Source organism: Alexandromys fortis, unplaced genomic scaffold (genome assembly GCF_014885135.2).
Source record: "Alexandromys fortis isolate MF-2015 unplaced genomic scaffold, M_Fortis_MF-2015_v1.1 scaffold_113, whole genome shotgun sequence".
In the NCBI taxonomy this organism is placed as follows: domain Eukaryota; kingdom Metazoa; phylum Chordata; class Mammalia; order Rodentia; family Cricetidae; genus Alexandromys; species Alexandromys fortis.
Genome location: NW_026067988.1, coordinates 5,464,879 through 5,477,404, shown reverse-complemented (window position 1 = coordinate 5,477,404; position 12,526 = coordinate 5,464,879). Strand labels below are relative to the sequence as shown.

The following is a 12,526-nucleotide window of genomic DNA, read 5'->3' as shown; positions in this document are numbered from 1 at the left end:
AGCCCTGATTAGCAAAATTTTAATAATTCTTGATTACAAAAATTCAGCATGACTATTTAGCAGCCTGGAGAAAGTTAAAAAGAGTTGTGATTGAGTTAAGTTTAATGGTAGATTTCTTCTCCTACTCTAAAAAGTAACCTTGTTAGAACTTTTAGGGTTACTATTGGAAAGCAGGTTTTGACTCTTTTAAAACATTTTATTATTATTTGTGTGGAGGGGGGAGTTATGGTCCATGAGTGAATATCAAAGGACAGCTGGAACTCAGGTCATCAAACCTGGCAGCAAATGCTTTTATCCACTGAGTCATCACGCTGGCTGGCCTCTCACAGAATTTTTAAATCAATTGCAGATATGAGAATAATGTTTAAAAAAATGCTTGTTTACTCACAAAAAAATTCAAAGCAAAATTATAACACAAAAATCTTGATAAACATATATGACACAAATTTCTTGATCTCTGTAAAGAGACCTGTGGTGATGCTGTACAGATGGCTATAGCTCACAATCTATAAAATAATAGTCCTATTTGATCTGCCTTGCCCAGTAACTTCTCAGCAGTCAATTATATAAATAAAATGGCAAAAGACAAATCTAAACACTAGAGCGAATAAAATGTGCTTCTACTTGTAGAGCAGAAGTAAGTGGCTGGTCAGCTTGAACTTTCCATAATGTGAATCACCTGCCAAATTACTCAGGCCACTCCCAGGAAAGGCCATTCTATTCTACACACTGATGAGGTGACTTAATGCTATACTCACACTCTGGAAACTAATCTATTTCAGTCCTGCTCATTTCATTACCTCATTCTTCTGAATTCCCCTCGGTTCAAAACAATTAGAGGACTAAAGTTGTAAATCAGTGAGTGAAAACTCAAATAGACCTACCTTTACAAAGTTCAAGTGGACTTGATCTTTTGCAAGTCTTCATTTTCTCCAGCTCCAGAATTAAAATGCACAAATACACAGGGTTTTCTAAGCCCACTGTAACTTGTGCAACTTATCCTATGTGACTATATCTAATCAATTTAGGCTTGTTAGATTTTGTTTTTCTGGTCTTTCAAGACAGGTTTTCTCTGTGTAGCCTTGGCTGTCCTGGAAATCACTCTGTAGATAAGGCTGGCCTCTAACTCACAAAGATCTGCCGCCTTTACTTCCCAAGTGTTGGGATTAAAAGTGTGCTAGATTTAAACTTTCCTGACAGTCATCTTCCCTAGCTACTACACGACACAATTCACCTAGCCTGTTTTGGATTTTATGCACTATATTTCACATGTTTTACATACGTGTTGTATTTAAGTTATCTGTGGACCAAATGGCTCCATTAGCAATGACGAGTATACTCCGGTACTCATCTCTGTTGTTCAGAATCTTGGTTAAGAAACACTAACACCCAGTAAACACATACTGAATAAATGTCTTTTTAAATTGTGGAAACACCTATAGTAAATATGTGTTACGTGATACTTTTTGTATTTTTATCATGATAAATTTGATACAACAGTAGAATGTGCTATAAAGATTTCAACTGCAAGAAAAAAGCTAATAACAAAAAAACCTAAACAACTGCTAATACCACAGAGGTAGTCACCAGTGTCAAATGTTTTAAAAAGAGAACAACAACATCATGATGACAGAATGCCTGTATGACATACAAATTGCTATTTTATAGCTAGAAAAAAATGAAAATAAAAGAAGTAAATTAAGATGCCCATGCCAAAAAGGAAAAACAAACAAACAAACCTCTTGAATGCCAACCACATATCTGTAAGGGAAAAAGCCACTAATCGCAGTATCATAGCATCTGAACACAGAGCCTATCTCTATCAGGCTAGAAAAGTCATACTACTCATCGTGATTTCTACAACTGAGGATGAGGCTGCCAAAACATGAGATATGTTTAAAAATTAAATATCACTTGATCTTTCTTCCCAAAGAAATAGCTCTGAGATACAGGCTGCCTACCAGATATACAGAGATGAGGTATAAATAACTTATGTTCTTATAGTCTGGCCTTAGGTTAAAGTATCCAGTAAAAACCAGCATGCTAATCCCATTATAAATTCAGCCAAAATCACTCTCTACTCCTGCCTTTCCATCCTCGGGCTGACCTCCTGCCACAGTTAACGTCAGTTGTCAGCCTAACACACTTTGGAAGTAGGAAACTTTACTTGAGGAAGGATCTCAATCAGGTTGAGGTGTGGGCTTGTCTGTATGGTATTTTCTTTGTTGTTAATAGATGGTGGAAGACCCAGACCATTGTGGGCAATATCATACTTGGCCTTGTGGTCTGGACTAAAAAAGAAAGCAGGCTGAGCAAGCCATGGAGAGCAAGCCAGCAAGCAGCTCATCCCCGAGGTTCCTGCATTAGAACTTGTAAGGTGAAATAAACCCTTTCTGCCCCATATTGTTATGGTCAGTGTTTGATTACAGCAAAAACAAAGAAAATTAGAACGCTTCCATTTTATATTTTTTATCCAATCTCCACTTTTCACAAATTCTATCAAACTCATTTGTTTTTCGATGAGAATCACAGTTTCTCAGACAGAATCAGTTTTCTGGTTCCTTTTCATGTTTCCCTGAAAAATTGGTCACTATGGGGAGATACGATGTTCTTTTCAATACTTCCATTTGTAATGTGTTATAAGATGATCTTACCCATAGAAAACTGCACACCAGGGAAATGATGACTATGAGTTCTAACTTAGACAGGGAGAGGGTACAAATACAATCCCACTTATATGTAACCCTGGGAATCAATGACTATCTTAATTCACTAACAAGGTAAGGTTTCAGAACACATCACTCTGTTACTTAGCAGTGAGACTGTCCAAAACCCAAAGCCCAACTCTTCACACAAAAAGTTAATAATATGGGACATATCTTAAGCTAATTTATTACAATACTCGGTTCTAATTATGCATTCAAAAGCCTTCTGATTGCAGTTTTGCAGAAGCTTAAGCACTTCATTAGACAAATGCATTGTTTTCCACACTGCATGTTGCAGCATTATTTTTCAACCTGACAGCTTTACTTACTGTCTTAGAACCAGTATTAATGTACTGCATCACCATTTCTTTTTTGATACTTAAGTCCTTTTCCCGCAATGGTGCCTTTTTATCTTCATTTAAATTCATATCTTCCTGGAAAACACAATTAAAAAGCCCGATTTTAGAATCTAAGTAGAGCAGCAGTTCGACATACACTCTATGAAACAGAAAAATCAATAATTTGTGACTAAAGCAGCATTAATTGTTTTGGAATGATTTACACATGGTTCTGCCTGAAGGAAGGAGAGCTGGGTACACAGAAAGCATTCTAGATCATTTAACAGGTAAAACACTTACCAGAAAGGCTTTAAATTCACAGCAGGCTATTAAAATTATATTCACATCACTATAGATAATTAGACAGTTGCAGATTTCTGCCTTTCATAAGGTCATTAGGATTCAAAATTTCAATATATTTATTTATTTTACAACAGCTGCACCTGAAGCTATCTTGTACTGTTTTAAAGAGATAATCTGCATACTATAAAAATAAAAAGTAAATAAACCACCACCTTCAAGGATAGCTACAAGAACATGCATAATACCAGATACCTAATACTAATGCAAGAAAATGGCATAATATGCTATGGTTTTAATCCTTTCTGTCTACCCCTATCAAAAATATTAAGCAGTTAATTTACTGAATGAACTAAGTAACATAAAAGTTGAATTTCTGAATGAATACAAGAATTCGTGAATTGGAACAAGATAAAAGCCTAACATTTCTCAAAGGATCTAAGCATCCTATACTTTGCTGTAAGACTAATTATGACTAATAATCCAAGTAGCCACAAAAGCATATGAATTCCATAAATAATTGCTTAAGAGGTTGCTGTGGTAGAGGCTGGGAGACAAAAGGGCTGGTGAGGAAGAACAGCATCAATAATTTCCTCAGGACCACAGTCCCGGACCACACATGATATGATTCGTAAAACAACTGTATGTATAAATTCTAGATCTACAAATGAATACATAAAAATTGAAACTTCAAATAACCTATGCAACACAGAGAGCTTAATTTCTCCCAAGAATGATACACTCATTCTTCAAACAGTGAAAATAATTCATTTATCTGACACCAAACAATTCTAGCACTTTATAGCAATTCCTTTTATTTCATCTTGATCGAAATATTTACAATGGATAGGTATGTTGAGCACTAGGGATGTTGAGGCAGGAAGATCATGAGTTCAAGGTCAGCTTAGACTATACAAAAAAGACCCAGTAGAAAGAAGGAAAGAGGAGGCAGGAGAAAGCTAAGAAATTTTGAGATCTTGGAATTTCCAGTTGAAGAGGCTGACAAAAGGAAATAATGCCCCCACCTTGGCCTTAAGAAAAGAGCCTAATTAAGCAACAGTTTATTTGCCCCATTTACCCCTCTAAGCAGATGTTTCTCAATAGGCTTTACCCTCACCTATAATTTTGAGGCATCAGCAAGATAGCTCAGAGTCTTCCTACCACGCCTGACAACCTGAGTTCAAGCTCAGTGACTCACATGATGGTGAGAATTGATTACCGCAAGTTGTTCACTACCCTCCGCACATGCATTCATTTATACACGTGCATCACTGTGTGTGTATGTGTGTGTATGTATGTATGTATGTATATATGGGAGTTTTTTTAGATTTATGGAATTCCAGGGGACACTTGATTGTGGCAAGGGATAGGGAGGATGATATCACTCAAAAAGACAAGTTATAAGAAACATTCCTACGTTAACCCTAGGAAAGAAAGGTTGATGTAAAGAGAAGCCATCTTTTAGATGGCTAACTTTGTAAGGAGCTTGTTCTGCAGACTGGAGACCTGTATTTGATCCCTGTGTAAAAGAGTCCATAGAATTGTCCTCTGATCTCCCACAAGAATGCAATGGCACTCCACACTGTGTGGTTTGAGTAAGAATGGCCTCCATGGCCTGACAAATTGGTCACCAGGGTGTGGTACTATTTCAAAAGATTAGGAAGTGTGGCCTTGTTGGAGAAAGTTAGTGGAAGTGGGCCTTGAGGTTTCAAAAACCCATGGAGTCTCTCCCTCTTCCTCTCTTCCTTCTGCCTTCTCATCTGAATGTAGAGCTCCCAGCTACTTCTTCAGTCCTATGACTGATTGAATGCCCCCAAGGTCTCTGCATAGTTTATACAACACTGACTAAGACACACATCGTGGACACACACAATGATGATGGTGATGTAAGAAATCAACACTACTCAGGTTCTAATCAAAGTGATTAGACACAAAATGAAAAACTGAAAGTAACATGTAAACTCACATAGTAAGCAGTATGACATGGGTTTAAGGAACATTAAATAGTCCAGAAATTAAGAATCCCATAGGATATAGCTGTACTGCTGTTTTCAAGTTCTACCAACACAGTGTTTTGCTCCAAAACTGTAGTGCATGAATACTAAAACACCACACCAGCAATGAAGCAGATATTCGGAGATCTTTCCATATGGCTCCTTGAATGGTTAGGCCAATTGTCTCAATTAAATCACAGTTACATGGTATACTATGACATTATACTGAATTCTTAATTATGAATATAGGTAAACCACTTTGATCTATATAAAATTTTACTGCTCATAAGCCAGGCATAAAAAAACAAGTAGTGTATGTCATCACTCATAAATGGAAGGTAAAAAAGTTAGTCTCTGAGGACATATACAGTAGACAAGCACTGTGCCAGAGGCAGGTACGTGTAGAGGAAAGAAAGAGAGCTGGTTAGGGGTATAAAATATAATAAGTTTTAACATTCTAACATACAGCACAATTGGGTGACTGTAATTCCTGATTTATTTGCATATAAAAACGAAAAAAAGTTCAGTGTTTCTAACACAAAGAAATGATAAATGGTTGAGGTTAAAGGCATATTAATTTCCTTGCTTTGATGGTTGCACATTGGATCTATGTGTTGGATTCACACCGGAAATCATGACTATGTGCAATTATTAAGTGACAATTAAACATAAAAAGAACTACACTCGAAGAAAGAGTCAGAGTTAAATAATTGTTATAAAAAGTAGGGAGACCTAGAAGCATCTATGATCTGTATTAAATTACTTACAACAGCAAATTCAAATGTTTAATAGGAACAAAATATTAAGAACAGGTAACTTACTGGTTGAGCTGAAATCAATTAAAATTTCAAAATAAATAGTTGAAATTAAAAAAAATTAAAGCCACTGCTATCTTTTCAAAGAGGTGTTACCAGAGGACATTCATCCATGAATAAGAATGTTTGTGAGAGCTGCTATCCAGTTAGCTGGAAATCAGTAGAGAGTGTCTGAGAGAATACTTCCTGAACAAATTGGCCACTTGAATCAATGGACTGAAGATTCACCCTCATCCAATGGGGCAAGTACTATCCAATCAGTTGAGGGCCGGTGTTATAATTTTAAAAACAGTGGGTGGCGGCCACAGGTGGGTGAGAGAGAGACACGCCATGCAGGCAGCGCCTTCATAGAGAATTTATTGAAGAAAGAGAGGAGAGAGGGGAGAGAGTAAGGGGGTGCGTGGCCTCCTGGGGAGAAACAGAGAGAGAATGAAGGGGGAGCAGGTAGGGCTCCACATTTTAAAGGGAGGAGCGCAAGGCATGTGCACAGAAATCACACAGCAGGTTAAGGTTACTGCCTGAATACTAGGCGTGCACACAGGGGTACACACTCTGCCAGGTATCCAAGGGGCAAGCCAGGTATGCCCGAATGCCAGCTTATACATCAAAGAGCAAAGGAAAGGTGAACTTACTTTATCAAGTGGGTACCCTTCTTTCCTGATCTTGGTTCACAAGCCTTCAAACTCTGGAAGTTGGGTCATGTCTACTCTAGTTCTACATTCCAGGTTCTCAGGTACTAGGCCTTTGCAATGGGAACCACTAGGTGGCCACTAGTCTCTCTCATTCTCTACTTATCTATACTGGTCTGGCTGGGAATGAGGTTCCATAATCTTTCAAGACAATTCCCTTAATAAAGACCCTCCCATATGCCAATCTAGGTATCAGTATTCCTACTGGAACAGGTGTCTCTAGAGACCCTTACCTTGTACACAATTACACTTGGGATTGATTTATGGCAACTCTCTTACTTAAGTATGGAAGTTTTCTTCCTGAGAAATTTGAGATAACAGAATCCTAGTGCCCTATTTTAACAGGAAAGGGGGATAGAGAAAAAAAACTGGATTTATTGAACTCCCAACACACAGCAAAGCATGATACAGCACCCCAGGCATGTGACTACACCTAACTAATTATTAGTCTCTATATATTCAGGAGGAAAGTATATTGCAAAGAAAAAAAGAAGGGATGGAGAAAAAATAATCATATGGAAATAAATAATGCAAGATTTTCAAAATAGATTTTTATCTATAGAAAACAGGGTTAGTAAGAAAAACTCCTGAAACAATAGCACCAAGCATTGAGAAGTAATTGAGAAGTAATAAAGTATTCAAGAAATACACAGGAAATTTTGTCATAGAAAATGTACACACACACACACACTTCCAGAGAGACTAGGCCTCTCAGAAGACTATCTACAAAACTGAGCAGGATAAGACTGGGAATGAACAGAATGAACAAGACAACCATTTTTGTATGTCTTGGTTCATATTCTCAAAATAATCAAGTCTCCGTCTTCTTAGTAGAGCTTCCATAAAGGAAGAGAGTAGTGGGTGATCAAACTACAGACCAATGCGCTGGATTATGCAGACTACCTCAGGATAAGGGGAGAGGGGGAGACAAGGATGTCAACTGTGAAGTACCACTTCAATCTAAATTCGCAGCACAGTCTGAATACTCTAGAGAAGCCAGCCTCAACACCCTCCAGTTGACCAAGTCTGGGAGTTAGGACTTGTGGGGCAAGGGGAAGCAAATTCCTGAATAATATAAAATAAGTTATTTGAGGACCCTCATTATCTCAGGTTTACATTAGCCACCCTGGAGAAATACAGATGGGGTAGGTGGAGCATCAACCAGAACCACTGTGGCATCTAAAACTAATTTCCTTCATTAAAATGAGGCTTCTAACATAGCTAAAAATTATAAAGAACTCTCAAAGATTGCCTAAATGAGCAATACAAATCATCACGAATGGACTGATTCTTCCTTCCAAATGTAATATGCGATACCGTCTCCATTGTAAATAGAGTCAGAAAATGAAAGTATAACTACAGGTAATTTAAGAGCCCCAATATGACAGCTTACTATTTCATCAAATATATGTTATAGATAAAAGTAGACATAATTATAAACCTGATAAGTAGTTTGCTACAACTGTGCCAAACTCCTGCTAATAAAAGAAAAAATAGTAACTTTGCAGAAGACACACCCTGAAGACTCTACTTTCCATGATAGCCCATGCTAGCACTACCATAGATAGCAATATGACATATCCCCTGATAATATGCATTGGGAAGGAAACATCAGCTCTATGATATTCTCCCCAAAGCATTTCTCAGTCTAATTCCAGGGAAGGACATGGGGAAAACAAAAATCAGACAAACTCAGATTGAGAGCATTCTACAAAATAAGGAGGATTCTTCAAAAGTGTCAGTCATAAAAGATAAGAACCTATCACTGAATATCTATGGGGACAAAATGCAAACTGTGACTGGATCCTGGACATGAAATAGGGTGGCTGGAAATACAGACTATAGCTTAGTTCACAGCATTCACATGAAGGCCCTGGATGTCACCTGTAAACTTTACTTTTGCTTTCTTCAGGCCCCACCCTCAAGGTCACTGCTGGTCCTTTTCAACATCTCATAAACAGCTGCCGTCCCTCAAATACCAGCTCCACATTCCTGTCCCTGACCTCAATCTTCCATCTTGCAATTTCCCTTGCTTGCAAACCTTTTCTTTTAGCTCACAGACATCTCCACTCCAGTACTTTGTCTTCATGCAAATCAGTTCTTCCATCAATTATTCCTACATTCATTGGAACTGCTGCTTGTTAATGGCCCCACACCACACCATGGGCACAGGAGACCTGGCCCCTATGGCATGGGCCTAGAAGAGCTGGCTACGCACGTTACCTGAGAGGCAAGGTCCCAGTGACCCAGACTGGCCAGCTCAGCTACCATTCAGACCCAAATCCCAGGTCTTCAGTTGGCCCCTCTATCATCTACCATCTATGACCTGCTGGAGCGCATGAAGGAATTGGTCCTACTAGAAGGTAACAGCACAATCTCCATGACCTGGGGCAACAACAGGATGTTGAAGACGAGTTTCAGTGAAGTTCCAGTGATGATGGTGCAACAGAGCACTTGAACCAAACCAATGACTTACTGCAATGAACAGTTTGTGGGTGGGGCTTATTGGACAAAAGGGTATACTGTGTCAAACACTGCAGCACCCAACACTACTAGGATGAATGAAGAGGTGTTGGAAAGATGGAGAAGCAAGGTGTTTTTCTTTTTTATGTTTTCTTTTGTTTCTGACTGATATGAGAAGGTTCTTTAGGGAGTGTGCTGCAGGGGTGAGGAGAAGACATGAATTCCCACTTGTCTCTCCTTTTCCCAATCTCTTAGGTTCATGTATTCAATACTTTTCCTTACTCCACGTGCCTTCCTTTTTCAGCTTACACACCAGGTGTTTGTTTGATTTTTTTGTTTTGTTTTAATGCAACTTGCTACATCTTTCACAATGCATAGTCCTCACTGAACATTTTTAAATGCACAAACAAAACTTCCCATCCAGAATTTCCCAGTCCTATTTTACAACAATCATGAGAAGAGGGTAAAGTTTGGAACAGGGAGCTGGAGTCAATATATTTGAAGACCTAGCCTAAGGTGCTAAGCAACTGCTACTCCTAGAAGACTCTCAAGTGTCTTCAAACAACAGCCTGCCATGCTATAAAGAAGACAAGCTGAAATCCACTGTAAATGCAAAGGAGCACAGTAGAAGTACACAGACCTCAGTGACATGCAATCAGGGTCAGTGTGGAACTGAGCACTGTCCAACAGTACCTGCGCATAATGAATGAGGCTGACACGCCTCCCAAATGTCACCAAGTTTGCCCTTTGCCTGGTGCTATGTCCACCCAAGGAAAGAATTAGTCCTTACCTTTTTAACAAAGGTACTGAATGAATGAATCAGGGCAGGCCCAGACTGGAAAGGAGGTCAAGCCAGTAGTAACCAAGAAGACACTCCAAAAGATTTTCTCTATCAGTTGGATAAAGCCAGAAGGTCCTATATGCCAAAACTTCATCATTTTGCTACTGCTTTTATACATACTGAGTCATATGCTGATAAAATATTGGCATGTAGTAAATATTTCTACTCTATCGTCAACAAAACTGAGAAATAGATATAAACTTAATATACGAGCATATTTAGACAGTAAAGAGCAATTGAGTAGAGAATGGCAACCAGAGTGGGCATTTTTTTCAACTGAATTACAAATGTTAGACTCAATATTTTCATTCATGAATGTAGATTTTACAAGACAGCATGCTCATTAAATTTACATACATCAAGTTGAGTGGGATAGTTAACACCATGGAGAGTCAGATTAAATTGAAAATGATTGACTATTTGAGCACTGGGCAAATACATACAATCAGTTAGTTGAAGATGGTCAGGTGTGAGGGACTTCTGCCAGAATGCAAAATAAGCACATGCTAGGCAAAGGCATGGCAACAAACATTCACAAAATGGATACTGGAAAAACATTATAATCATTGATCAATACATTTGTAGCAATCAATGAGAAGATAAAAATCACTGGGAGATAAAAATGAATACAGCAACAGGAAAACCAAACACTAATTCTTCAAGCAATGGATATCACTGGATTTCAATAGTGTTTGTGTATTGTTTCAAAGGCTCAAACCAAAATAATCATTCTCTCTACAATGTGTTTATTCATATCACTACAGCCACAAACTGTATCATAAGAGGAGGTACTCCTGATACCCCAATTATCTGTCTTGGGATCATGAAGTTCAACATCCTAAAAGCATAATTACACCCAAATATCCGCAAAAAGTACAACTCTATTCTTAAGTACATTTGCATTTCTCTTCCACATCATGCAATATCAAACAATCTTCTTAGTGTTTACCTCCACACTGAAGTATATTTTCACTACCATGAATAGGTTTCATGCCAACTGAAAAAAGTAAAGTTTCCATGGCCTTATTCCAATATTAACTGAGTCTTTCTTTGGGAATACAATAACTTTGATGATTAAACTGGGTTTAAAAATAGATAAAAAAAAAACCTGAATGATAAACAAAAGCAAGAATCTGAGCTGTAGAGATGACTCGGTCAATAAAGGTCTTGCTACACTGCATGAGGACTTGAGTTAGACACCCAGCCCCCATGCCAGAAGCCAGGCATGCTGCCATAGGCATGTAACCATATCCCTGAAGAGACAAAGACTGGAGGATCCCTGAGGCTCACTGGCCTGAAAACAGCAAGCCTCCAGGTCCCAGACAGAGATTCTATCTCTAAAAATAAGATAGACACCTCCTCCAGACTGACAGCTGACTTCCACACAAAGACACAAGCAGACATGCACACATACACAGGCACATCTTCAGATATACATATATTAAAGTGGAATATGAAATACAACGAAATGGAAATACTAGCAAGAATCTGCAACTTAGAATTAATATTATTACGACTTTACTACATTCAGCTGTCAGTACATAAAGTGAAGTTTTTCTTTTGTCTATCAATTTTAAATTTATGTGAACAGTATAAACCAACGGTTCTCTACCTATTGGTTACAATCCCTTCAGGGTCACATATCAGATATTTACATTCTGATTCATAACAATAGCCAAATTATGAAATAATGTTATGGTTGGGGGTCACCACAAAAAGAGGAACTGTATTAAAGGGTAGCAGCATTAGGAAGGTTGAGAACCACTATAGTTTTATCTCAATTAAAAACTAAATTCCAAATTGTCTTCATGCCAATATCAAGAACAAATAAAGACAATAACAATTAAATATCGCTTTTATTGTATATACTCTAATTTTAGTAGAACAAAACAAGAAGTATAATGAATATTCAAGGTGATTCCCAAGTGTGATTTATTTGGGAATAATGCATAGCCAAGACTATCAAGAATATTCAGAGTCACCCACCAGAACAGACACCCATTACATAATCATTTGGGTGAGAGCACCACTATTGATTAAAAAGTGTCTCATTCACTTACTCTGAAACTTTCATAAACACTGGGCATTCCTCATAAATTACATTACACATTAAATAGGCGCTAAAACTCAGACACCAAGGTTGACTTTCTCACAGGACAAAACTGAGACACAGGAGCTCTCTGTAGATGTAAGAGAATTCTCCTGCAACCTTCCAAGTGGACGGACATCACACATTTAAACATTACCATAATATGTATCTTCTCAAAATGCCTCTCTATGACCAGTCTATTGGTGGCACAAACTGCCACCAAGTTTCCTAAGCCATTTACTTCCTCAAGGAAACAGCCGAGCACCTCCATTATACCCTGGCACAAACAAAT

General features: G+C 38.1%; 1 protein-coding gene across 1 annotated transcript in view; it reads right to left on the bottom strand.

Annotated features, from left to right (window-relative positions):
• The window catches only part of Diaph3 (diaphanous related formin 3), a 444,266-nt gene that overhangs the window by 374,344 nt on the left and 57,396 nt on the right, over window positions 1-12,526 (bottom strand). The window contains exon 4 of the mRNA XM_050159516.1: window positions 3,035-3,139. Within this exon, the coding sequence (XP_050015473.1) occupies window positions 3,035-3,139 (105 nt within the window). The remainder of the gene's footprint in view (window positions 1-3,034; window positions 3,140-12,526) is intronic.